At 31.7% G+C, this 24,976-nt stretch overlaps 1 protein-coding gene across 2 annotated transcripts in view; it reads right to left on the bottom strand.

Moving 5' to 3' along the window:
- Window positions 1–24,976, bottom strand: part of LOC129235321 (cytoplasmic polyadenylation element-binding protein 1-B-like) — a 66,144-nt gene that overhangs the window by 5,281 nt on the left and 35,887 nt on the right. For both annotated transcript variants that reach the window (XM_054869056.1, XM_054869057.1), the window contains 8 exons: window positions 21,301–21,559; window positions 18,359–18,494; window positions 11,109–11,322; window positions 6,853–6,966; window positions 4,299–4,388; window positions 4,092–4,222; window positions 378–576; window positions 202–296 (listed from right to left, as the gene is read on the bottom strand). In XM_054869056.1, the coding sequence (XP_054725031.1) occupies window positions 202–296; window positions 378–576; window positions 4,092–4,222; window positions 4,299–4,388; window positions 6,853–6,966; window positions 11,109–11,322; window positions 18,359–18,494; window positions 21,301–21,559 (1,238 nt within the window). The remainder of the gene's footprint in view (window positions 1–201; window positions 297–377; window positions 577–4,091; window positions 4,223–4,298; window positions 4,389–6,852; window positions 6,967–11,108; window positions 11,323–18,358; window positions 18,495–21,300; window positions 21,560–24,976) is intronic.

Here is a 24,976-nt window from a genome sequence, read left to right as displayed (position 1 = left end):
AACACATTAGGATCGACAATATGGTAAAGGGCAGAGGTTAGGACCTCTGCCTCTATCTAGCTGTATCTTTCACAAATCACTTTCTGAAACACCAGTCAATGTTCTTTAAGTTTATAATCAATTTCTATAATTTTAGAGAAAACAGATTAAGATTTTATAAATCTTAATTTTTGAAAAAAAAAAAAGTTTTACAAAAATTACCTTTTTTGTGAACCTAGGAGTTTTGATTTCAATAAAAGCAGCAGAAACTGCTTTCATATAGCTCTTGTGATTATTAAAAGTAATTCGTCCAGAACCTATTAAATAGAAATTTCTTAAGTAACAGAAAATAGTTTAACGAAAAACAGTTCATATTTACTTTTAAAATAAGACCTTACCAATAGGATATTTATATTTGTCAGTATCTATTCCAGCATAAACTACACCACCAAACAAGTCGTTCATAACAAGGGCGAGACCTTCAGCATTTAGCATACCATGTAATGCACCAACAAATATAGTTTTGCTAGGATCCAGCCTTTGTGAAGGACAATGGACAAAGTTACTATCACTAATTACCCAAGGAATAATTTGAACCTGTAAAAAAAGTACAATTAGTATTAAAAACCAGAAAATATTCAAGTTAGGACTAGACAAAATAATCTAACAGCACAGAGATGGAATGCAATTTAGTTTTTGCACTTGAAAACTTTCAATGAAAGTTTAAAAAGATGATAAAACAAATAAGACTTTTGAAAAAAGTGCAGAAGGATGACCTTATTTTGATAATATGTAATAAATTTTAGGTTTATTCAAACTTTGCAAGCAATAAGCAATCTTAAACATTACAAAAGCCGTTAAAAATTTAACTTGACAACCAAGACTATTTGCAGTACTGGCTATAGTATCTTTTATGACTATAAATGTTCTTTTTAATGATCTGTTCAGAGGATCTTTCATTCTTTTGATCCGTTCATTCAACTCTCATTTGAAAGACAGTTTGTTTAAAAAGTTGCTGATGATCTCTCTGCACAACATACTCTCATACATTCAAAATGTTTCCTTAAATCCAATATTCTTGGAAGGAAAAATAATTAAAATCAGCTATAAGCATATATCTATAAAAAATGAATCAAAAAAATTATTCAGGTTTGGATATATAAAGCAATTACAGATCAATTTATAAGATACGAGGGCTGTTTTTTAAGTAAGGGCCGTTTTTTTTTAAATAAACAATAATTTTTTTCAAAATACATTTAATTTCAGAATCTACATACTTTTCTTTATTTTTCTACATAGTTGCCTTGTTTGTTAAGGCACTTATATCTTAAAACTAAGTTTTGAAACCCCTCTTCAAAGAAATTTGCCGCCTGCTCTGACAACCAGGAGTTCACGGCCGTCTTGACTTCTTCGTCGTCATTGTAGAGCTTCCCGCCAAGATGATTTTTCAAGTACCGAAAAAGGTGGAAATCGCTCGGAGCTGTACAACGGATGATCCAAAACTTCCCAACCAAAAGAGTATCATTTCCCGTGTCCGAGCAGCGGTGTGAGAGCTTGCATTGTCGTCGAGGAGCAGAATTCCCTTTGTCAGCATGCCGCGTCTTTTGTTCTGAATGGCGTATCGGAGCCTGGCCAGGGTTGCACAGTAGGCTTCCGAGTTAATAGTCATTCCTTGCGGCAGAAAGCCCACTAGCAAAACACCGCGCCTGTCCCAGAACACTGTTGCCATGACTTTGTGCTGCGATAGCGTTTGCTTGCCTTTGACTGGAAATATGTGCTACCATTCCATGGACTGTTGCTTTGATCCAGGAATGATATGGGATACCAATGTTTCATCTCCTGTGACAATTCAACTCAACATGTCGTCTCCGTTGTTGTAGCGGATAAAGAAAGTCAAAGAACTGGCCAATCTCTTTTTTGTGGTCCTCAGCGAGGAGTTTGGATACCCATCTTTAGCACAATTTTTTAAAGTTTAGGTTTTCTGACATAATTTTGTATAGTACTGACCTGGACACTTGAGGAAATTTCATAGAGAGATTGGTTATCGTGAACCGTCTGTCCTCATGAATTTTTGCATCAACTGCAGTAACCAAATCTTCCGTGATCAAAGATGGCCGGCCTGAGAGATCTTCATTGTGGACATTTTCGCGGCCATCTTTAAATTCTCGGACCCATTTCCGCACTTTACCTTCAGTCATTGCCTCAACACCATACAATTGACAAAGCTGACGGGGAATGTCAGCAGCCGACCAGTGGCGGATCTAGCCGATCATTTTGGGAGGGGCCATCCAAAATTTTTGAACGAACTCTCGAGAAACATTATTAAAATGAATGATTCTAAAGGGAGAGTGAGGGTGTTTGGAATCCCCCCTTCCTAGAAATATTTTACCTTAGAGGTTCTAAAAATCTAATTTAAAGCGATGGAGGATTCGTGAGCTCTCCCTCCGAAACATTTCGAAATGAAACCCATAAATACGCAAATTTAGGCTCTCTTTGGTTTGTGAGCAATAGGTGACTCTGGGGGCAACAGCATTTAGAGAACGCCCAAGTGTCTAAAATTGGAACCAAGATATGATGCAAACGAAGGAGAAATATTTTGGAAATAATAGTTATTTTTCGAAGAGAGAGATATTTCTCTCCCAATTAAGGCCTAAATTTCTTTAAATGCAAAAATCATGCGTTAAAGTTTGGTTTTTTTCTCATAATATTTTCGTTCTTTTTTTTTCTTTTAAAAAAAATCCTACAATCACAAGGCTTTGGGAGGGGCCATGGCCCCCCTCTAGATCCGCCCCTGCAGCCGACATGTTTCTTGCAGTCAAAAATCATATCACCGACCGCATCTCACACGTGGCGGGTGATTCGATAATCTTTAACATTTTAAAGTTCCACAATAATGCATACAGGTTAGCTACAGAGCTGCAACTGACATGAAGTTGTTTGCAATGAATGCTGGGAGGCTGGGAGCACGCTCGATGCGGCAGGAACACCAACTATTACCGTGTACGGGACAACGGCCCTTAAAAAACAGCCCTCGTATTTCTCAGTTGCCGAATGGCAAAATGTTTTCTGTTCTAAAATTCGCAGGTTGCATTTCAGTATGTCACAAATTAAGTCATTAATTTTTAGGTTAACCTTAGTTTGCCCAAAAAGAGAATATAAAATGATTTCTTTCTTACAACTCAAATTGCAATTAATATTAATATTTTCACATTTAGGTTAATTTTAAAGTATCTAATAAAATTTAAATTAAAAATTTGAAAAAGAAATAGGCAGTGCACAGCTTTGTACAAATATGTTATTACATCGCTTATGTTTCTTCTTTCAATTTTTAACTAAATTTTATTGGTTTCTTTGGAATTAACGATATAACAATGAACGGCTATTTTTGAGCATTATAATTAAGAAATCATTCACTTATATTTCATATTCTTTAGTATGAACCAAGTTTATAGAAATATCTTCCGATTAAAATAATTTTTTATAAACCATCTTTTAACAAAATAATCCTTCTTAGAATATAAAAAATGACATTAAATTTTTTTGAAGACTGGTATTTTGGTACTATATACTTTAAAATCTTTTGATTAATCCATGCCACTTATTTCTTGCAAGTTACAGCATAACCGTTTTATTAAAATTTCTGTAATTTAGTTATAAATTACAAAGTTTTTCCAAACAAGTTAATGAAAATTTTAACTATCCAGTTATGAATCTGATTTTGGAAGACCAAGAAACTACCATGGGAAAAATATTAATGGTATTTTGTCTCCCCCTCCCTCAACACCAATAGAACTTAAACAAATTAAACATTTAAATTTGCATTTAAGATAGTTAAATCTCAAAAGGAAAAAATACTGATATACATAAAGAATTTAAACAATTTAGGTTTATAAGGACTCAAGAAACAATTCTATAGAAGCAGGACACTCAAGACAGCAATATCTTGAAAATTTAATGCTTATTGGAGTCTACTCATTCAGCTTTTTTTTCCATGAAACTATATTTAAAAAATAAAAAAGAAAGATATTTCAGAAAATTTTGCAATTGGGTCGTGAGCTTGAGCATAAACACCTTTTTACAAAACTAAGAAATTGTGTGAATAAGAAAGATACCTCTTTTGATCTCATTCGTCTAGAAGAAATTTTGAAATACCAATTTCCCCCATTACTGTAGTCATGCGTACATGCTTGTAACAAGGACTTCACATGCTTTTCAGCTTCAAAGATTATATAGACATATCCAGCTAGAAATAAATTAAGTTTTGTTACATATACTCTCAAAACTAAAAATTGTATACATGTTTACGTTGATTGACATACCTTTTGGTGGATATGAGGCACTACGGCTATCCTTCCCAGGCCACAAAATTTTAATAGATCCAAATGGAGCAAAAGCTTCCACAAGACCAGCTGAAACGCAAATTTATTTTACAATGAAAACAGTTTAAAATTATTAAAACTTTAGTCTAGCTAATTCAGAAGATTTTAATAGTTTATACAGATGAGAAAGGAAACTTACAGGACTAAAAATGAGTTCAGAACTACAGAAGAAAAAATAGAACAGTGAATGAATCCTCCATTCATAAAGTCATGAACTCAAATTTGCTTGTTTAAATAAAACAGTATAGTACTTGACTACAGATAAAAGAAAGATTCACAAAAAAAGTCAAAACAGAATTATTAATGCCCAAGTTGTAGAAACATAGTTAACAAAAATGGACGAGAATTACAGAAGCAAAGCAAAACAGGGAGGGGGGGGATTTAATGATTTTTTTTATTGCATTTTGAACACTTAAAGGCATTGTCAACACCTGGTTAAAAGAATAGCATCTACAGAGCAAATCAAGTGATTTACAAAGAATCAGATTAAGAATTTTAATGATCTATTATTTTTCAGACCTCTACTTACTCTTTTGACCTGTCAACACCGAGAATAAAAAAACTCGGTATAAAATTTAAAACATTTCAATTAAACTTTGTACAGGATTCATACTCAACTTTGAAAATTAAAAGTAGGAAGTTTAAAGGAGTTTTGCAGAAGTTCATTTTACTTTTTAAGGACTAGTTTCTTGTTTAAAGATGCAATGTTTTGAACGTATTTCCGAAAAAAATGTTTGACTCTTATTTATTTTGCTTTCATACATCTTGAATGCAAACATACTAAATTTATAGCAAAATATGCATCTACTGCCCAAGACTTGAGCCAACTCTGAATCAAATTCAAATGCGAGGAGAGAGGGAGATAACCATTGAAATATATTTTCTTTTGAAATATAATAAAAAATAAGTTAAATAGATTGAAAATTAGTATTTTTTGAAAATCAGAACATGTGCTAACAATTTCCTAACCAAAAAAAGACTAAAAAATAAAATTGTTAAAATAAGAACTAGGATAAGCTGACTGAAAGTAGTAGACTCCAAAATAACTTCCAACTATTAAAATGATTTAAAAATTTGCAGGATACAAAAGGACAAACTTCAAACACAAGCAATTTTCAGCGAAGTTAGTGTTTGATTTTGGCATAGTTTAAAAACATAAGGTGACTCATAAAAGATTGAAATACAGAAAATTAAATTTAAATATTAAGGATCCTTTTGTAAAATTGTACAAATTATATTAATCTTCAAAGTGGAGCAAAATATTGTAGACCATTTCAAAACTTTTGTGGCTAAGCTGATAAGTAGTAAACTGCCAAATTTTTATTTTTCTTCTAAATACTATGAAAATTATAATTCTATGAAATAGTGGCACCACTGTTTAGATATTAAGTTGCTCTTTCATCTATCGCATAAAATGTTTATAATTAGTAAATAATTAATATCTAGAAATTTTTAGAATTAAAAAAATCCAATTTAAAATTTTTTTTTCTTTTAATCCAAAAATAAAAAATCGAAACCCTGCCAACTGCACATATTACATATGAATTAAAACACTTGAAAACAAAAATTAATCTCAGCCAGTAGTTCCATATTTAAGTTTGACGCTCTTAAAGAGCACGAATTTAGTTAAAAACTTTAATTCTAATAAAAATATAATTTAATTTCTTTGCCACTTCAGAAGGCATAGTAACCATCATAAATGTAAAAAATCTTATTACAATGACAGATGCAAAGAGATTGCAATTTTCACAGGGAAAGCCTTAAAAGTAAAAAGAATGACACAAAGGAATTTGAGTAAATTATTTTACAATTGCATTCTAGAGCTCTACAATAAACATATTAAGAATAATTGAAGTGAAAGTCAAATTAAACCAGCCATGTTAAATTAAACTTTTTGACTCTCATAAACAACAAACTTTTGTTTGAAAATTTTAACTTTGTGGTTCTTATAGGAATAAAGAGAAATTTCATTTATTTGCCCTCTAAAATAGCATAATCAAAAAGCAGAAAAATTAGATTCTCATATCGGATGCAAAGAGATAGCTTTAATCAAAATGAAAGCATCAAAGGTCTAAAAATGGCAAATAGAATTTATTAAAGCAAAAAAATTTTAGAATGGCACTTTACAAGTCTACAAGATTTATATTATTAATAATCATTGACACATTCAGAAATTTCGAGTAAGGAAAAATACTTAGGATGCGAGGAAGAAAGTAACAGATTTTTAACGAAAAATAGGATTTCTGGTGTTAACAGACGAGAAAAAAATACTGGAATTCTGGTAAAATGTGTAGAACGTCGTCACTCATATTGGATTGGAGATAGAAGAAAATCTTTAAGGTCATGTAGAATAAAAAAATAAGCAGTTTGTAAGGAGATAATAGCAAAATTCAGGAGTTTTAAGGGCCCTTATTTTCTTTTCTTAAAAAGCAGGAGTTTATAAAGAGTACAAACCCTGTTGTATAACTTATCTAATGTTTTTAAAAAATCTCACCTTCAGTTATGTCCCAGGGCACTCCACCTAAGAAAACTTTACACGAGTAAGTTGGATTCTTATGAGCGCGTGGAGGCAACTGTCCACTCCACGTGCAATTAGCTTCACAAAATGCTGAAAGGTTGAATTGCAAGTTATTTAACATAAAAACGCATTACACATCGATCAGATTACATTTTAGTTTCACCTTACTAGTTTACCAGACTCCTAATATTGCTAATATTCTATAATTAGATAGAACCTAAAATTCATATTTGTATTTTGAGCACCTATTTTAAGGAAGCAAACTTTACAACTATAAAACTTTTATTTACTATAGTACAATGCTGATAATAAACATTCTAGAAAACTTCCTTAGAATTTTAAATAAAGCTCTACACTAAAAAGCATCAATTCTTATCTCTAATCCTTAAAATTTAGAAAAGCTTGTTTTATTCATTTGCATTAAGTGTCACATACAGCGACTTCCAAAAGTGTTGGTACACCTATGACTTTCAATAAAATAGTACCCTATGCATTGGTTAGAATTAATATTTTGGAATAGGTATTTAATTATAAGATCTATGATCTATTTTTAAAACTACACTAAAATTTTTAAAACATTAAAACTTTATTCAAAAACCAAAAGTGCCAGAAGTTCTCACAAAAGTCTTCGTACACTTTGAAAAAAGTGTCAAAAAATTAGTAAATAATCTAACTTTTTGCAAAATTATTTTGAAGAATATCATGCAGTATCGACAGCTTTTAAACATCTAGAAATAGATTTCATTGTTTTTTCTTTTTTTATGCAATTTCTGAATAAGCGTTCAGTTGCATTTCGAATCACTGTTCCTAGTTCGCTTTAATAGTGTATTTTCGTAATCTAGCCACCAGATATCTCCAAATATGTTCCATTGAGTTTAAATCTGGTGATTGAGGTAATATTTCTTAGTTTAAGGACAATTTTTGAGGCACCAAATGCAAACGTGTACTTTTTATCGTTATTTTGATAAAAAACAAAGTTGTTTCCGATTACCAAATTTTGGGCTAATAGTTAAAAATTGTTTTTTGAAATATTTAAGTGAATGGCATAATTCATTTCATCAAAAAATTCCAAGTCCTGATGCTGTTATGCCGTCTCTCACAAAAACACCTTTACCTTCCTGATTAACTGATCCAGCTAAGTTCTTAAGATTAAATTCCTCATTTTTTTCTTCTATTGACAATTATACAACAATTTAACCCAAAATATTAAATTTATTTTCATCTATAAGTAAGACGTTGTTCCAAAACGTTGAGCTTATTTATCGATTTTATGACGGAAAGCGTAAGTTGACTGTTTTTCACACGAACAAGAAAATTTCTGCAGGAAGAGGTCCCATTTAATCCAGCTAATTAGAGAACTTGGCGAACAATTTTAGGTGAAAATTAAATGCAAAATGTTTCATTCAATTCGGCAGAAACTTTTTCGGCGCTCAAATTTATATTTTTCATATTTTTTTTAACTGTAAACCTCAGATCACGCTTTGTTAACTTTGCCAGTTCACCTTTTCTTACCTTGTTTTGATCCAATTCTTGTCTCTAAAGCATTTTATCAAGCACTTTACTATAGAATGGTATAAATTAACTAATTTATAGACATTTCAAACCAATTTATCGCTACTGTGAGGGAAAAAAATCAAATTTTGAACTGTGTGTTTTCTACGCATACCTGCCATTTTAAAATAAGCAGAACATTAGGAAATAAACAAAAAATCAAAGGCAAATGACTTTAGTGTCATTACAATACAAAAATAAAAAAACTTAATTTTAATCAATTTATTCGAAAATATTTCAGTGTACGATGACTTGTGGCGTATATTTTCTGTCTCATCGTTTGACAAATTTCAAAAATAAAATTTGGCAATATTTTGAATAAAACTACTGGGTTTTATTCAGAATGGCATAGGAATGGTGTGGAAAAAATTGGACTTCATATTCGAATTCAGTTTTGCGTTTTTTGTTTTACTACAAAATTTCAAGGCGTACGAACTCTTTTGGGAGCCACTGTAGATGGGAAAATGGATATTAAAAATCCAAACATTAAATCGTTAAACGACCCCAAAACATCAGAAATTGATATGTATAATAAAGTCGAAAAAATGCTTTAATGCTAGAGCCAAATTTACAGCTTTTATTCATTCATCTACAACATTTATGAAATGGCAAAGAGAAGCCAATATTATGCACTAAAAAACTTAAATATCATTAAAATTAACTAACAATTCTGTAACATCTTTTACATTTTAAACTGAACGTAAAAATTGAAAGTAATTTAATGATTAATGCAAATCAATTCAAGAAATTCTTAATTTTTTAAAGTTGATAACTTTAAAATATAAAAAGAGAAAAGTATGAATGTAACAAGCTATTGTTCTAGAATTCTTTCATTGGAATTACCTTGAAGACTTGTATGAATTATACTTAAAACTAAACTTATATTTAAAGATTATAAATATTCATAGCTACTAGAATTACTAAGTGATTTTAAACTAATAATAGCTTTTTAAAACAAAGACATTAATAGTGGGAGAGGAGAATGTAGGGTTCATGTCATCATCTCAAAGCAACAGTTAGATATCTAATCCCAGAAATAACACTAAGATATCTAACTGTTGCTCAGAGACGACAATGTACACCTGCAGGGAAAACTAAAAAAATCTCATTTTTATAATTGGGGAAAACTTTAATAACACTCAATATTCTAATTAAAAGTATACTAGCAAAAAGGATTTTTCTGAAATATAAGCCTATATTTATTTTCTGCAATATCAGTCTACTTTTACAGACAATAAAAAAATCTTTTGCAATAGATCTCACAACAGCTAATTAAGCTTTCAACATAACTCACATTTAAGGATACAATTGGTTAAATTTTAAAATATTTGCACTGAAAAATCATAGAGCACAAAACATTGATGTTAGAAAAAAATCCCTCAAAACATGTTTCAAAAAAAGACATCGATGTTGCATGACTAATTTGTTTAAAATTAAGCTTTGATATTAATTTATCACGAATTCAGCTCAACATTAAGTGATACAACAAGACCTTTCTATTTAAGTCTGTTAATCAAACGTTAGCACTGACAGAGTTGAACAGCAATGCTAATTTTTTAGCTAATGGGGTCGGCACTATGCCTCAAAAACAGAATACAAATTTAGTCCAGTTCCTAATATGAAATAGCATTTTATAGTTTGGAAAAAGGTTCTAGTACCTGCCTTAAAATTTGTAATTTTAGAGCAAATAAAAAAACTCTAAAAAAAAAGCTGGCAAAAGAGTTTCCTATAATCTATTAAAAGCAAACCAAACAGTTCATTAAAATAAGACAAACAACGTTAGAAGCACAAATTTGCAAAATTGTGCTTCTTCTAACGTTGTTTGTCTTACTTTACTGTTTAGCACAAAGGTATTTATTTAATTTATCCAAACAGTTCATATATGTTTCGACCCTTCACAACATCACATTGAATTAAAATCTTCTAATTGAACTCTTAATAGAGCTACTAGAAAAGCACATCATTATTCTGAATAAAATTCATTTTATTTCAGGCATTAAACAATGCTCTTTTATTTAGGGTGGTTATCACCGAGATATTACATCAGAATAACTTGGCATGCAATGAATGATTTAGCTAGCATTATGGTATAAAATCCCAACACCAATACAAACAGATTTTTTCTTCAGAAAAGCATTTTAGGAATTTATCTTGAAGCAAATTCTGAATTATAATTTAAGAGATCAGCAATTAAAGTTGTACCACTCATATCAATAACGTTATACTACTGCACTTTATACAACATTCAATATGAAATACTAAAACCTTAACTTTTTAAAACAGTACTTTCCATTGCAGTTAATGGTATCTATTAATATGCAAAATGAACTAAAATTTACAACATTAATTCATGTTGATAGTTCAAGCCAAATAAAAGTCAAAAGGTAAATCCTGGCTAGAAATTTATGCAACAATATAATTTTCACAATTCATTTTATTAATATTTTTTTCAATTAATTTTTTCCCATATCATACATGCTATAAGTACAAAATGTTTTAATGCAAAATGTAATATTACATGATAGAACAAAAATGAGCTTATTTTCAAAATTGGCATCATAAAATTACCAAATTGTTGAAATAGTTTTCATAAACTGATTTTTTTCCAGGAATGTACAGCTAAAATAAAATCTTAAGTTGCTATAACAGTTAAAAACTATAAAATGTAACTAATTTCTTACCAGCAGCATTCCTATAAAGTCTAGCAGCTCTTTCAATAGAATCTAAATCACCATAATTGCCATTTAAAACAGAGTTTACTGACCACCGTCTGTCTAAGAAAAATGGGGAAGAAACTACAGGCAGCTCATCTGGTCGACACACAGAATTGTTTAAAGGAGAAGCAGATGTAACTCCAGATCCTGAACCAACAGTTGTTCCCAGATTTAAGTTATTCTAGGAAATAAGAAAAGATTCATTGTTCTGAAACAGCATTAAGAAATTGCTGAACATTTAAGGAGAGAAAATAATCGAAGCTAATTCTAAAGAAAAGCAACTTTGAATTTATGAAAAAGGATCACAATTCAAAATCAAAAGATTTACAAAACTGAGAATATTTATTAAATATATTTTGTACTATATATTTCTAGCATGTTACTAAATCATAACTCTAGAACAGATAAAGTAGTTGCTAATAAAAAAATCGAATATAGTCGATGTCAATCACTTGGTGCACAATTATAAGTGTTTTTTTCTCTTTTTCAGAAATGAGATAGGTCTGAATTGGAAAGCTAACAGAGCTACCACAGTTGCTATTCATGGCCTAATTATAGCAACAGGCCAACTAGGCCTGGGCCCTATCTACCAAAGGGATCCTTAATTTTTCATTTAAATCATGCATAGAATTAAAAAACCCTATTTTCAAGAAAGGATTAAAAGATTAATTAGTTAATTAGTTACAAAAAACTATTGATACTGTATTAGTATCTCTGTTACTTAGTTTTATACGAGTAAGAAAGCTTTATTTCAGTCTAATTTCATGCGAAGAGTTAAGTACATATATAGTTACTATTCCCCTCCCCCATAAATATACCGATTAATGAAGCTGAAAAATTTTTTGGTAAATGGCCTATTTTCTTTTGAATAGCGAGATCAGATCGATAAATTTATCTGCGAGAAGAGTTAGGGGACAATATACTCCTCTTTATTTAATTGTGCAACAAATGTATTAAGTTGCAAAATGGATATAAAAAGCAGCGACGGTGCAACACTGCGAAAAATTTAAACATTATTTTGCGTTAATTTAAAGTGGTAAAATCCAGAGGGGGGCGGCTCTAAATTGTTGGCCTCAGGCCTTATTTTTAATCAGTCGACCCTTGTTCCTATTTTCTTATATTTTGAAGAAAAGAAATTATTCACTCTACTGCATTATTGGTAAACATTTTTAACTTAAACAGGTATATCATGCCTACTAACCTCGGAGAAAAAATCCGGAAGATTTATCTCTGATTTTAATGCAAAATAAAATCAAACAGGACACCTACTCTTTACATTTAACAATGTAATTAGTTATGAATTTCATATCAATTGAACCTAATTTTGTTTAGTAAAAACTATTTTTATTGCTTTCTTGCAAAGTTTGGAAATAACATTGACTCATCTGAAAAAAAAACTAAGCAAAAACAGCATGAACTGAGTGAACAAGAAAATGATAAATGGTGCCGAAATACGCCCTTTGTTGCCTAGCTTTGATTGGATGCCGATGAAGTCATGCACTGTATCGCTGAATGACATCATAATTTTGACTCTCGTCTTCTTGTGCGATTGTTTTACGGCAACCTCTCCTTGGCCTAAAACGCAGAGCCGCGTTCCTCAAAAGTATCGTTAGCACCAAAATTGGCGAGATACAATTTCCCCCCTACAAAATATCAGGAAGATTTCACTCATAACCGGAAAAAGACTTGAAAATCCGTAAAACTTTCGGGAAATCCGGAAGAGTTGGCAGGCAGGGTATACTAATTATACTCTTAATAAATACAAAGTTAACGTTAATCATATTTACATACAATGAATTTCATACAATTTGAGGCAAAAATAATCAAATTTAACGAAATATTTGTTCATAATTTATATTGCATATATAGTGACAAACAAAAACTCCATCACTTTCAAAATTTCCCATTTTAAAAATCTTCGGAAAATAATAACTATTGTTCTGTAACTTTTGTCACATCAAAAGTATGCTTCAGCTGACACATTTCAATAAAAATTAAATCACAAATGTATTCAGGGAACCAATAACTGAAAAATTCAGGAACTTTTTTCCTTATATTTTTACAAAACTTTAAAATTGTACATAGTAAACTAATTTCTGCAGTTCACCACTTATTCCCAGATATTTATTATGAAGATAAGCCAAACTTTTTGGTTTCTTCAATTTATTACTGGTCCTTTAATATCATTGAGATTTTGTTTACTGAAAAATACGGCTGAAGCATACCTTTTATGACAGAAGTTACAAAACAAATGCCATTACTTCTCTAGAAATTCTTTAAAATTAATTTTTACAAATGCTGCAGTTCTTTGTTCGCCAATGTATATGCATTTTACAAGAAAATATATTTTCTTATGGTATGAATATATAAAAGCAAATAGGTAAATTAAACATAAAATATTCTTGCTTTAAATTATAAAGCAAGTTGTTATCTAATACATTAGAGCCTAATGTTCGCACATTTTTCGTATCCAAGTTTCATCATTGAAACTTCGAATAGTGATAACCCTATGATTGGACCACTTTTGCTTAGACAACGCTATCAGTTTTGTAATATTTTTACCTACATTTTTCAATATAACTTATGTTGAAACTCTATGAGGGTAAGTTACTTATTTTTGGGTACCTTGTCCTACCAAGAATATCCCAAACATATTCAATGGGGTTAAGGTCAGAAGGTTTGGCTGGCAAATTCATTCGGTGAATATCTTCGTTTTCCAGATCTTCAACCAGGACAGCCCTATGTGGTCAGGCAATTCATCCATAAAAACTTATTCAGAGCCAACAGCACCCCTGAACAGATGCACATAGGGTTGCAGGATCTCCTGCCTGTGCCTCTGGGCATTCACGAAACCAGTATCAAACACAGTGGTGTGCAGGTATCTTGAACACTCCCTGCCCAAACCATTATTCCTCCACCAGCATAATGGTCCCTTTCTATGATGTTACTGGGATGGTATATTGGATCCCAGATACCCTCCATATGAATATTCGCCGAGAATCAGGTTGTAGGCTGAATCTGCACTGCTGTGATAAGACAAGTAGCCATTTGGAGCTGGTGTCTAGTGTTGCTGTCTGCACCATTGTACAAGCTCTCTTTTGTAAGTGGGAGTAAGTAGGGTGCAAATGGCGGGCATCATGGCATACAACCCTCTTTCACTGAGCCACCTAGCAACTGTCTACCTTGAAACTAACGTTGCTGTGGCAGCAGCGAGGTCCTTAGACAGTTATGTCGCTGTAGACGTCTTCTGGTGCTTGGCTTTAAGTAACAAATACTGGTCTTTATTGGGCAATGTTGCTCTCTGACGATTTTGTCCGAGGCTACTGGACAATGCCCACTGTTTTTAAACCGACTCCACAAATTTGAAACAACATTTAGAGTTACACTCAATACCCTAGCAACTTGAGCATGAGACTGTCCTGGCACAAGTCTACCCACAATTATCCACCTCATACCTTGAACTAAACGATGATATTCACTCATTTCCCCTAAAAATCAACAAGAATATTTGAAAAACACAAGACAAATCGCTATTGTGCTGTAGAGTGGAATGAGCCGAGTAGCTGGCTGCAGACTTATATTTTCTGCTTCCTTATCAACGATCACAGGATATGTAAACTCATCTCAGCGACACCAGTGCCATAGTGCAAACATAGTGCCAGTGCCATATGGCAACCAACTGTCTAGGTTTCATGTGATATTTTCTGAAAAATGTGTGAAAATTCATTCCATCTCTTAATTTTGTCCACCAGAGTAGGATTTAAAACACATAGACATTACAAGGCTGTCAATTTATGTTCTCAAAAAAGGTTAAAAGAAATATTTGTTTAACATAATTTTAGTTTTCTGTTAACTAGTAAAAAACTTTAAAAATTTAATATTGATTAGTTTCCAACTATATTTGATTTTAATTCAGCTAAGAGTGCATGAAAATGTTTGCTTTTTACCCAACTGTGCAACACAAAAGAGGGTTTGACAGTGTGTGACAGACATGTGTTTATGACAGGGTTGGCAAAAAACCCGGGTTTAAAAAACCCATGGGACCCAGGGTTTTTTTAAAATAAAACCAAAAAAACCCAAAGCTGGTTTTTTTAAAGAAATGTGGGGTTTTCTTTTTTTAGGGAAAATGTGGGGTACTTCTAGCATATTGCAGCGTAAGTATATGGACGAAGCGCAAAAAATGTCTTCGGATAAAAAAAGCTGGAAAACTAGTTAAAATTCAGCGTTTTCTGAAGAAACTATGAAACCGAAGAATGGCAAAGTTTCAGATTTTTTAGTTTCCATGATTACCAACAGTTAAGGCAAAGTTACTTCGAGTAATAAAATCGATTGTTAGTTTTTAATTACAGTAAAACCTGTTAAGTTGACCACCTGCCTATGTTGACCGCTTTTGTCGGGAACAGAATTACTCCTATCTTATACAATGAAGGAAAACCTGTAACTTGACCACCTGTCTATCTTGACCACTAATGTACACCAAATTTGGTTTGGAGTATTGTAAAAACCCTTTGTAACTTGACCACTTGGTTCATTTTTTAAAACTTAGAATTATAAAAGAATTTGACTATTTTATGGTTTTCCACGAATAATTTTAATGCTTTGATGCAGGGTTGCCAGCTGCTCTGCATCTTGTGGAGTTGCTCCGCAAAAGTAGCTGAACTCTGCAGCTCCGCAAAAAGGTACCTTGCTCCGCATTTCCCGGTTGAATGTTTTCAAGCGTGAGTGTTTAGAGCTGTTTTTCTTGTTCTATTTGAGAGCCTTTTGTACCGGTCAGTAAAAAAAGTACGAAGTCTTTTCTTACAGTTGTAATATTTTGTGGCAACACTGGAATTGTGCTTAAGAGTGAAGTCATTTATTTCTGGTGCAAGGGATTAAAAGATAGAAAATTTTCATTTGCCTTTATGAACTGGGAGAGTCCAGCTTGTTTCTCATTGTGTTATAAATTTTATATAAAATGGTTTCAAAAAGAAAGTTAGAACTTGACTGATAAAAAATATGAAATATTAAAATTGAAAAGAGGGAAAGCAAGAGAAAATTAGCCGACACAAATGGAATTTCTAAAACTACAGCGTCTAATATAGTAAAACACAAGGGGGGGGGGGGGGGGAACAAAAATATTTGAATATTATTTTTAATTATTGTTTCAAAGTAATGTTAAACAATGAAAGGGAGTTGAACAGAAAGAGTAAGTGTGAATTAATTGTAAAGTGAAGACATGATGCAAGAAATGACAAAAAAGGAAAATAGTACCACCCTTTATAAGTTGACCACCACAATACTGCACCGCAAGTGATCAATTTACACAGGTTTCACTGTACTATTTTTTTTTTTTTTTGCATTTTACTTTATTGTATTTCATTTTGTTATGCAAATCTACTGTAGAACCTCAAGTAGTTTAAATCCATTTTTACTGAATTCCAGCTTACGACACTTTTTTGAATTTTCTGTTGCCTGTTTTTCTATTTGTGTACAGAGAAACAAATATTAAACTTTTTCGTAAGATAATGAAAATGCTGTACATCCTATTGTTTTCCGTCTGATCGTTAGTAAAACCTGTTGATTTCTAAAAAATATACTTTGTTTATTCGAGATTTGCGGAGTGTTGGTTTGCAAAACATAATTCACATGAAAGCCTTTAAGCTAGAGTAGTTTCCTCTGTACAATCTACAAATATTGAGAAAATCAGACATGACATGGCCTGGCCTTAGTCAAGATAATTTGAGTTATTTTACTTATTAAAGAAAAAAGTTACATATATTTAAAATCTTTGAAGTATTTTTTTTAATGCCGTTAAGAGTTAAGAAATTCTATTAAAGTTCAAAATTAAATTTTTTATGTCCATTGTCTGTGGTGAAGACCAAATAAAAAAAGTTTTAAAATTTAAAGTATTTAAATTTTTTTAAACTTCTCAAAAAATTAAAAACCAAAAGTGGGCTAAATAATGGGTTTTTTCAAAAAAAAAACAAACCATTCGGTTCAATCCAGCCAACCCTGGTTTATGAGTCAATGTATGTATGTTTGTTCCTATGTGGCATTGTAAAGGCTAAATGCCTCTGTCAATTTTGACGATTCTTATGTCAATCTATTTGTCTTAACGTTGGGAGTCATTAAACATATGACGGTAATCAAAATTCATCATATCACAACCAGTCACCTTATTGTCAGTTCCGGATAGTGTCGCACGTTACCTGCATGCGAGAAATGCAGGTAGCGTTTTACTGCCTGAATTTTTTTTGTTTACTAAGTCTACTAATTTGATTTTCATCTCAACATGTTGCATTTGTTGCGATTCAGGGGACCGAATTTCGCGAAGTGAATTTTCTTCACAGGCTTTTTGTTTTTGCGAAAAAGATTCGACTGAGTACGTTTTGGAACGCACATCATCATGAGTTATACAGGCTGTTTATATAGCTATGGTTGACTAAGTTCGTGCATTTTTGCTAAAGGTCAAGCATATGTAGCTTTAAGCAGAGTTAGTAATTTAGACCACCACCAATTACTTAATAATCCTCACGATATACTCTGAATGAAATGACAAGATTGTGAAATTTACCTTCTTATAATAACTAAGTCTATAAAAACTAAAAAGTATAATAAAAATAATTAAATAAACAAAAACCCGACTGCGTAAAAATCAAAAAGACTGAAAGGAAAAATATAAGCCTAGTAGCTTAGAATGTTAAAGTACTACTGAATAACTACACCATTGAAATAGTTTTATAATCGATACACACATAAGACAAATCAAATTCAAAAGCAGAATGGAAGGAACAGTCGGGGCCCATTTCTTTTGACCAAGGAACCCTGTAAAATTTGAAATGAGCCCAACTGTTGATCCTTCTACTCTGCTTTTGAATTTATGATATGTCTTATGTGTGTATAATTTATAAAACTATTTCAATGGCACAGTAACTAATAACATTCTGAGCCACTGGGTGTACATTTTTTTTCCCTTTAGTCTTTTCAGTTTTTACGCAGTCCGGTTTTTGTTTTTATTTAATCATTTTTCTTTTTTAAATGAAAAAGTTCCCCTCCTTTTGAAGAAAATTTTAGCAGCTAAAATTCCTCCTGCCTAAACACTTACATAATATTTCTAGTTTTCAAGCTTTAGTATATAACTTGAAAATCAACACATTGTACTTTTATGCCAAAACATTATCAAAAATAAAGTACTGAATAACATAAAAGAATAGCTTAATACACAGCATATTTTATACCATTAAATCTGAAAGACTGCTCAGTTCCGATACACTACTGATTCCACTGGTATCGGATTCTGTGGGAGATGAGCTTCGGCTTTCCCGATAACTATCACATCCCATCAATAAAGCTTGTTCAAAGGTAGAAGTGTCTCTGGAAATAAAAACACTTGAATCATCAACATTGGGAATATGGAATATTAATTTTATTATAGCAAAAGGACATAGCAAGGAAATATGTTGAAAGATATAAACAGTTAAATATGCTAAAATTGTCACTGATGGACTTTTTTAAAAACTGGAAATTTCAAAAGGTTTGTTATATATGAAGCAGAATTAAGATCAATCTGGACGGACAAAAACATAACATATTTCTGCCTTGTATATAAAAAACTAATACAGTAGATCCTCTTTAAGCGGGTTTGATTATACGCAGTTTAAGATTTGACATTTGTTATTTTACGCGGATAAGTTTCAATTTTATGTGGATGCGGCAATACAAGCAGATAAAATATCCCCCCCCTTTCAAAATCCTAAGATTGCAAATTACACGTAATAAAATACATTTTGGCGTGCTAATAATCGGGCTTGAGTCACTGGAGACATTTTATGAGATTACTTAACTGGAAAGAGCTTTGGAATCAAAGTTATTAAACTCCTACAGTTCAGAACTCACTTTAAGAGCTTTTAGGACTGAAAGGAGGCCAAAACCAACAAGGATACCGACATCTATGACACACAACCAAAAACGTTCATATTGAAAATTTTGAACCATTCCTAGACAATAGAAATTATCTTTCTGATTTGTTAGTAAAGGAAGATTCTATCGTTGAAATGACGCACGTGGTCATGGATGCATTAATGCTCTGCAAAGAATTAGAGAAAAATTCTTAATTGCCAGCTCCTGTTTATAAACAGAACACGAAATTTACGTTTTCTTTATGCATGTTATTCATAAAAATCAATATAAGTACACATTAAACTTATTATAAAATTAGTCATTATTAGAAGGAAGTATTTGTTTTATCTATGAATTAAACCCCCATTTTATCACAACTATTAAGTCTCTGTTTACGCAATTTCGATTTATGCGGCATTTCCGTTGAACGTAACCCATGCATAAAATGAGGGTCTACTGTACAATAGAATTATTGCCTTATTAATTTAAGGAATAACCAACGTTTTAATGCACAAAAACTGCAAAGACTCATTCAATCAATCTCACTCTGAATCATTCCATCAACCCCATGTTATGTTGCATGGGAGCTCTATAGAATTATCATCAAATGGTAGTATCTAATTTAAGCTATTTTCTATATGTGCTAAATGATCCTAATAAATATGTTTTCTTTTGCTACCTCTGATTCATCTATAAGGGGCATTCAAATGAAACCAGGTCATTAGTGTAAAGTAACGGCAACGATTTTATAGAATCAAAAATAGTCTCCAAAACTGTTGCCGCATTTATCCCATTGCGACACTAGGCGGTCAATTCCATCTTTGAAGAAGCTAGGTTGCAATTGGATCTAGGACTGAACCCAGTCACACTTTGTCGTCCATTGTGATGTCCGCTATATCCGGTGTGTCGTCTGTGAATAGCTTGTTTTCGATGCTCAAAAACATGAAAGTCAAACAGTGAAAGGTCTGCACGGTAAAAGGGTGCATGTTCGAACTCCAGCGTTTTCCACCGGAACTACTGCAATGTGCTCTTCACCGCATTGGCTGCATGTGGACAACACGCCTGGTCGTTTCTACTTAGCGGCTCGTCTAAGGCTCTAAAGCGACTTGATAACACTTGACATTGATGGTGGTTCCCAGTTTCAGGAATTTGACAAGCTGTGTTCCCTTGTGATCAAAAAAGACATGTCTCATAGAGGACAATAACTTGTGTAACCTTTCTTTTCAGCATTAAACCACACTGTCACTGTGCAACAAGAAACGTTACGCATGCGTCAGCCAACATACATGCAGTTACATGGCATCGTCTAGCGTGAAGTTACTCACTGACCCAATTTCATTTGAATGAACCTTATAATCAATACCCGGGACTGACACCTAATGTTAGTTATTCATTTAATTTTCAAGCACAAAAGGTATTTATTCGTTATTGCCTTATTGTTTTAATAAATAAAAATCTAAAAACATTTCTTAATGTTTCAATTTCATTTTAAAACTATAATTTTCCTACAATTATCAATCATAGGGGATGTCTAGGTTTTTTAAGGAGAGCCCCTTTTGCAAAAACTTAGCAATACAATTTGAAAATTAAAAATTATATTAAGGACAAGTTGACCTTTTAGAAAAATAGACAAAAATAGTAAAATGATTAATTTTAAAATTTAAAGTCTTGACTCCAAAGAACTTTTTCTTTTGAATAGTTTACAAATATTTTTAACTAGTGATACCCGCACGGCTTTGCCCGTAATAGAAAAATCAAAAGGTCTTTTGGTTCGCCTGTATATTTACAAATAATGTATGGTGAATTTTCTCGCCAGTCATTTTGTTCTTAAAATTAGAATGGAAAAAGAACCACATTGAATTTTCGAAAAATCGCTTCGAGGTGCACACCCCCATGCTACATACTAACTTTGTGCCAAATTTCATGAAAATCGGCCGAATGGTTTAGGCACTATGCGCGTCACAGACATCCTACAGACATCCTCCGGACAGAGAGACTTTCAGCTTTATTATTAGTAAAGATAAAGAATATGCTATTAGCAACATGCAGCTTTTCATATACAAATATTTGATTCATTAAAAAGAACACCCAGGATGTTTGATAGAAACTTACTCCATTCTTACTTCAAACACTATATAATCTGAAGTTATACTGGATAAATTAAATTTAGGCCTCGAACATAAAATACAAAAATTCTTGACAAATAAAAGTTCAATAAAACAACGAGATTAAACCTCATTTAAAAATCAAATACTATCGTAAATTGAAAAATTATACTTACTGCGTAAATGACAATTGAGGTGATGCAGCTCTTATTGCTCGCATACCATTAGACGAATTATTTGTCCAATTTTGAGATAATAACTTGCTTATTGAGTTACTAACATCATATGGTTTAACAGAGCTGTAGTTGTAAGATTTTAAAGGATTATTCTGTGCAGGGCTGTAACTCATATTAGAACTAGAGGCATAAGAAAGGCTGTTTGGCATATTTCCAGTAGGAACATTTAAACTTGGCAGTCCAAGAACGTTAGAACATCCTAAAAATAATTTTAAAATTTTAATCAAGCTTATTGAACATTTTATAATCTGTAGAGTGCCTAGATATCTTGGATCAAAACCCGAAGTTATTAAAGAAACATTTTCAAGGCACTGCTTATTAATCTAACAAACCTGTAACATATTACCTTCACACACATTTAATATTAGCCTATCTTATTCAGTTATTTTTCGTCAGCCGAAACTTTTGTACATTCTTCCACAAGGTAGAGATTTATTTTAACTTCAAAACATTGAAGTTTCAATGTTGCATCGAATTTGAACATCAATTTAACACAGTACCAACATACTAAAACAAATTGTAAGTGGGCTTATGCATATGGGAACCTACCTAAAAATGAAGAGATTGAACAAAAATGTATATATTTAAAAAACTCGTTTATTCCGAAACCATAAGCAATCAATAAAATGATTAACTGGAAATACACAAGTGTTGGAATAAGGATTTTAAAAAAATAGGACACAGGTTAAGAAAATTCAGGACAATAAATGCCAAATATAGACAAAAACTTTACTTTTAAGAACATATGGGCAATTCTCCAAAATCGTAACAATATTACATCCTAGTAGCCTAACCAAAAACTGTTTAACCCAGAAAATTCAATTTGTATTACAAAAGTAAGCATATTTAAAGGTGTAAAATAGCATTCTTTAAATAAGTTTAATTATTTAAATCATCAAGGAACATTGTTTTAAACTTTGTACCCAGGTTTTCATGTCATTCTCCTGTCAAAGGAATGAGTTCAATTATTGTATATAAAAAAAGAATTTTTAATCAGCTGTACTATAAAACTGTTTATCATCACCATTTTGTTAGGTTACTTGAGTATTTTGTTAATATGATTTGTCTGCTGTTCTTGTTAACAATTTGAAGTTCAAGAATAGGGTATATAACATTTTCACTGTCATTCTCCTGGACAATATTTTAAATAAACAAAAAATTTTAACTCTACTCAGTGTGTGGTTGAATTACTAGGTTAGAATTAAAAAATAACATTATTTACCTTAAATATAATCCTGGGCCTACATAACAGGCAAATTGTATGGAAAATGTCATACTCCTGTCCTAAAAAAGTGTCTTACTCCTAGTGCAAAAAAAAATTGTTCTACTAGCGTTATTTTGAAAGCACTGGTAATGCATCACATTGAACAGAAAGATTTCCAATACATTAGTTGGAAAACAAGATTGAAAAAAAAAAGTTAAATTTGGCAAATGATAAATAAAAAGTATCGGTGGAATAATTCTAAATGGTTTGTCTAGACAAAGGGTTCTAAGCGATTTATTGGTTAGACATTTGCTTATCTCAGCGGTCGGCAACACGTGGATCGCAATTGACTGGTCGATCTCTAGCCTATTTTAAGTCTATCGCGACAATATTTTTTTTTCTTGGTTTCTATCGGAAAACCATTTTTTGAAACAAAATTAGGTTTAACGTCCAAATTATTTGAAAAACTTCCAAACTGTGTTCAGGGGAACTTTTTGTGGTCATTATTTTATCAATTTGAAAATAAACAATATAGGTATGGGTGAAAATATTCCTATGCTGGGTAAACAGTGTTCACACAACTTTTTATCAAATTAAAACAATTATTTAACAAGTAGTAAAGTTTATTTTGATAAGATTTTGAAGTCTGCATAATCTCAACTTAACTGCGAATGCAACACAACCGTTTACCCCCCCCCCCCCCCAATCTATCTTCGTATTCAAACTTGAAAAGTAGATCATTTAAGTTTGCCGACCGTTGGCTTGTTTATATGTTGCTCGAATAGGTAAGTGAGGTTGCTATAAATTTTATAGTCTCTTTAAACTAAAAGCAAAATATATGTTATAAATATTGCCGATTCTCTATTTGTTTTATGTTTGTATTTCCTAAACCATAAAATAATTTGCAGGTAATGAGAAGGTAACTTTTTTTTGGAAATTTTATACTGTGCATGGCTAACTTAAAGTTTTAATGTAGCTATCTATTTTTTTCCGTTGAAATGGATGTCCGTTATTCGAAGTATAAGCTATTCAGAGTGAAGAATATGGAAAACCTATATAGGACTTGTACTCGAAGAAATTGGAGGTGTTCGTTATGGGAGGTTGTGCACAAGTTTTGTTTTGTCATTTAATAACAACTTTGATTTAGGCTTTAGTTATTTCTTTATTACTATAGTTACATCTAAGATAACCCATGAAGAAATTTTGTAACTCTCCTGGTGCTGCTAGTCTGTCTCCTGCTATATGAAAATTTGACCCCTTCTTTTGAGGGTATAACATTATTAAAGAGAGTTCCTTATATTTTTCTCTTAAGTTCCTAACAAAGAGGATTTTTTCAGATTTTTTCCAGCATTTTTATTATTTTTTTTAATGTGATTGGAAAAGGTCAGGTTTTTGGAGAATCACTCATATGCTTCATGTTAATGTTGCTGTGGACTACACATTCCCTCCTCTAGAAAAAACATTTAAAAAATATTATCGATGAAAAGGTTGCTGTTTACATGCAAATTGTAAAATGCAGACTGTATATTTTACATAGATTCAGCAAACATGTAAACTTTAAATAAAAAAAAAAAAAGTTCAATTCAGAACATTCAATCAAAAATTTGGCAGACAGCTTTTCCATTTCATAACTATATGCTTGAAAAATAATTTCAAGTTTTACCATAAATACTTTAATTTATTTGACTAACTTTTGTTTAGATTTATTTTTACAAAGTAATACCAATATACCCAGGTTTTTTAAATCTGGGAAAAAAGGGTTATTGAAATAAGCAACTGCCCAATTTTGAGTCTTAAAAATATATGAGAGAAAAGAACAGCAGCTACAGTTCAAAGCAAGTGGTTGTTAGCAATAAAACTAAAGGTGTTAGCTCAAGAATTCAGATTCCATAAAGCAAGACTTATCCTCATATGTGAGGTCTTAAAAAATCAAAAGAGTGGTAAGACTATTTGCAACAACAAATATTTTATCATAAAACAAACTATTTGTTTAATTTACAGTAAATTTTACATTTTTTAAAGAGTTTCTAATAAAAACAATAATAATTTAAATGTTTTTCTATTTTAAAGTATGCATACAATGCAATAAACAGGTCTCATATCAGGGTTCGAAAATATCAATAATATCCAATATTTTGATATATATCAGATATTTTCAATTAGCACAAACTAAAGTCTTCAAAACAGTACATGCATCCTTAAATCACTTGTTATTTTCTCGTATTATAATTGTATATGTAGTAGGGAGGTCCTTATATGAGGTTAAAAATAAAATTTAAATTTTCAACAAGCCACCCCCTAGTTTTGATCTAGCAGGGGAGACCGGGGAAAGATGACGAATGCCTTAATTTTTCCGTTTACCACTAGGTAACAGTATCAACTGGATACTACTGGCTCTCCTATCCGTTGTTC

This window comes from Uloborus diversus, chromosome 2 (genome assembly GCF_026930045.1).
Source record: "Uloborus diversus isolate 005 chromosome 2, Udiv.v.3.1, whole genome shotgun sequence".
NCBI lineage: Eukaryota > Metazoa > Arthropoda > Arachnida > Araneae > Uloboridae > Uloborus > Uloborus diversus.
Note: the sequence above shows the minus strand (reverse complement) of the source record. Positions and strands in the feature narration are given on the sequence as shown.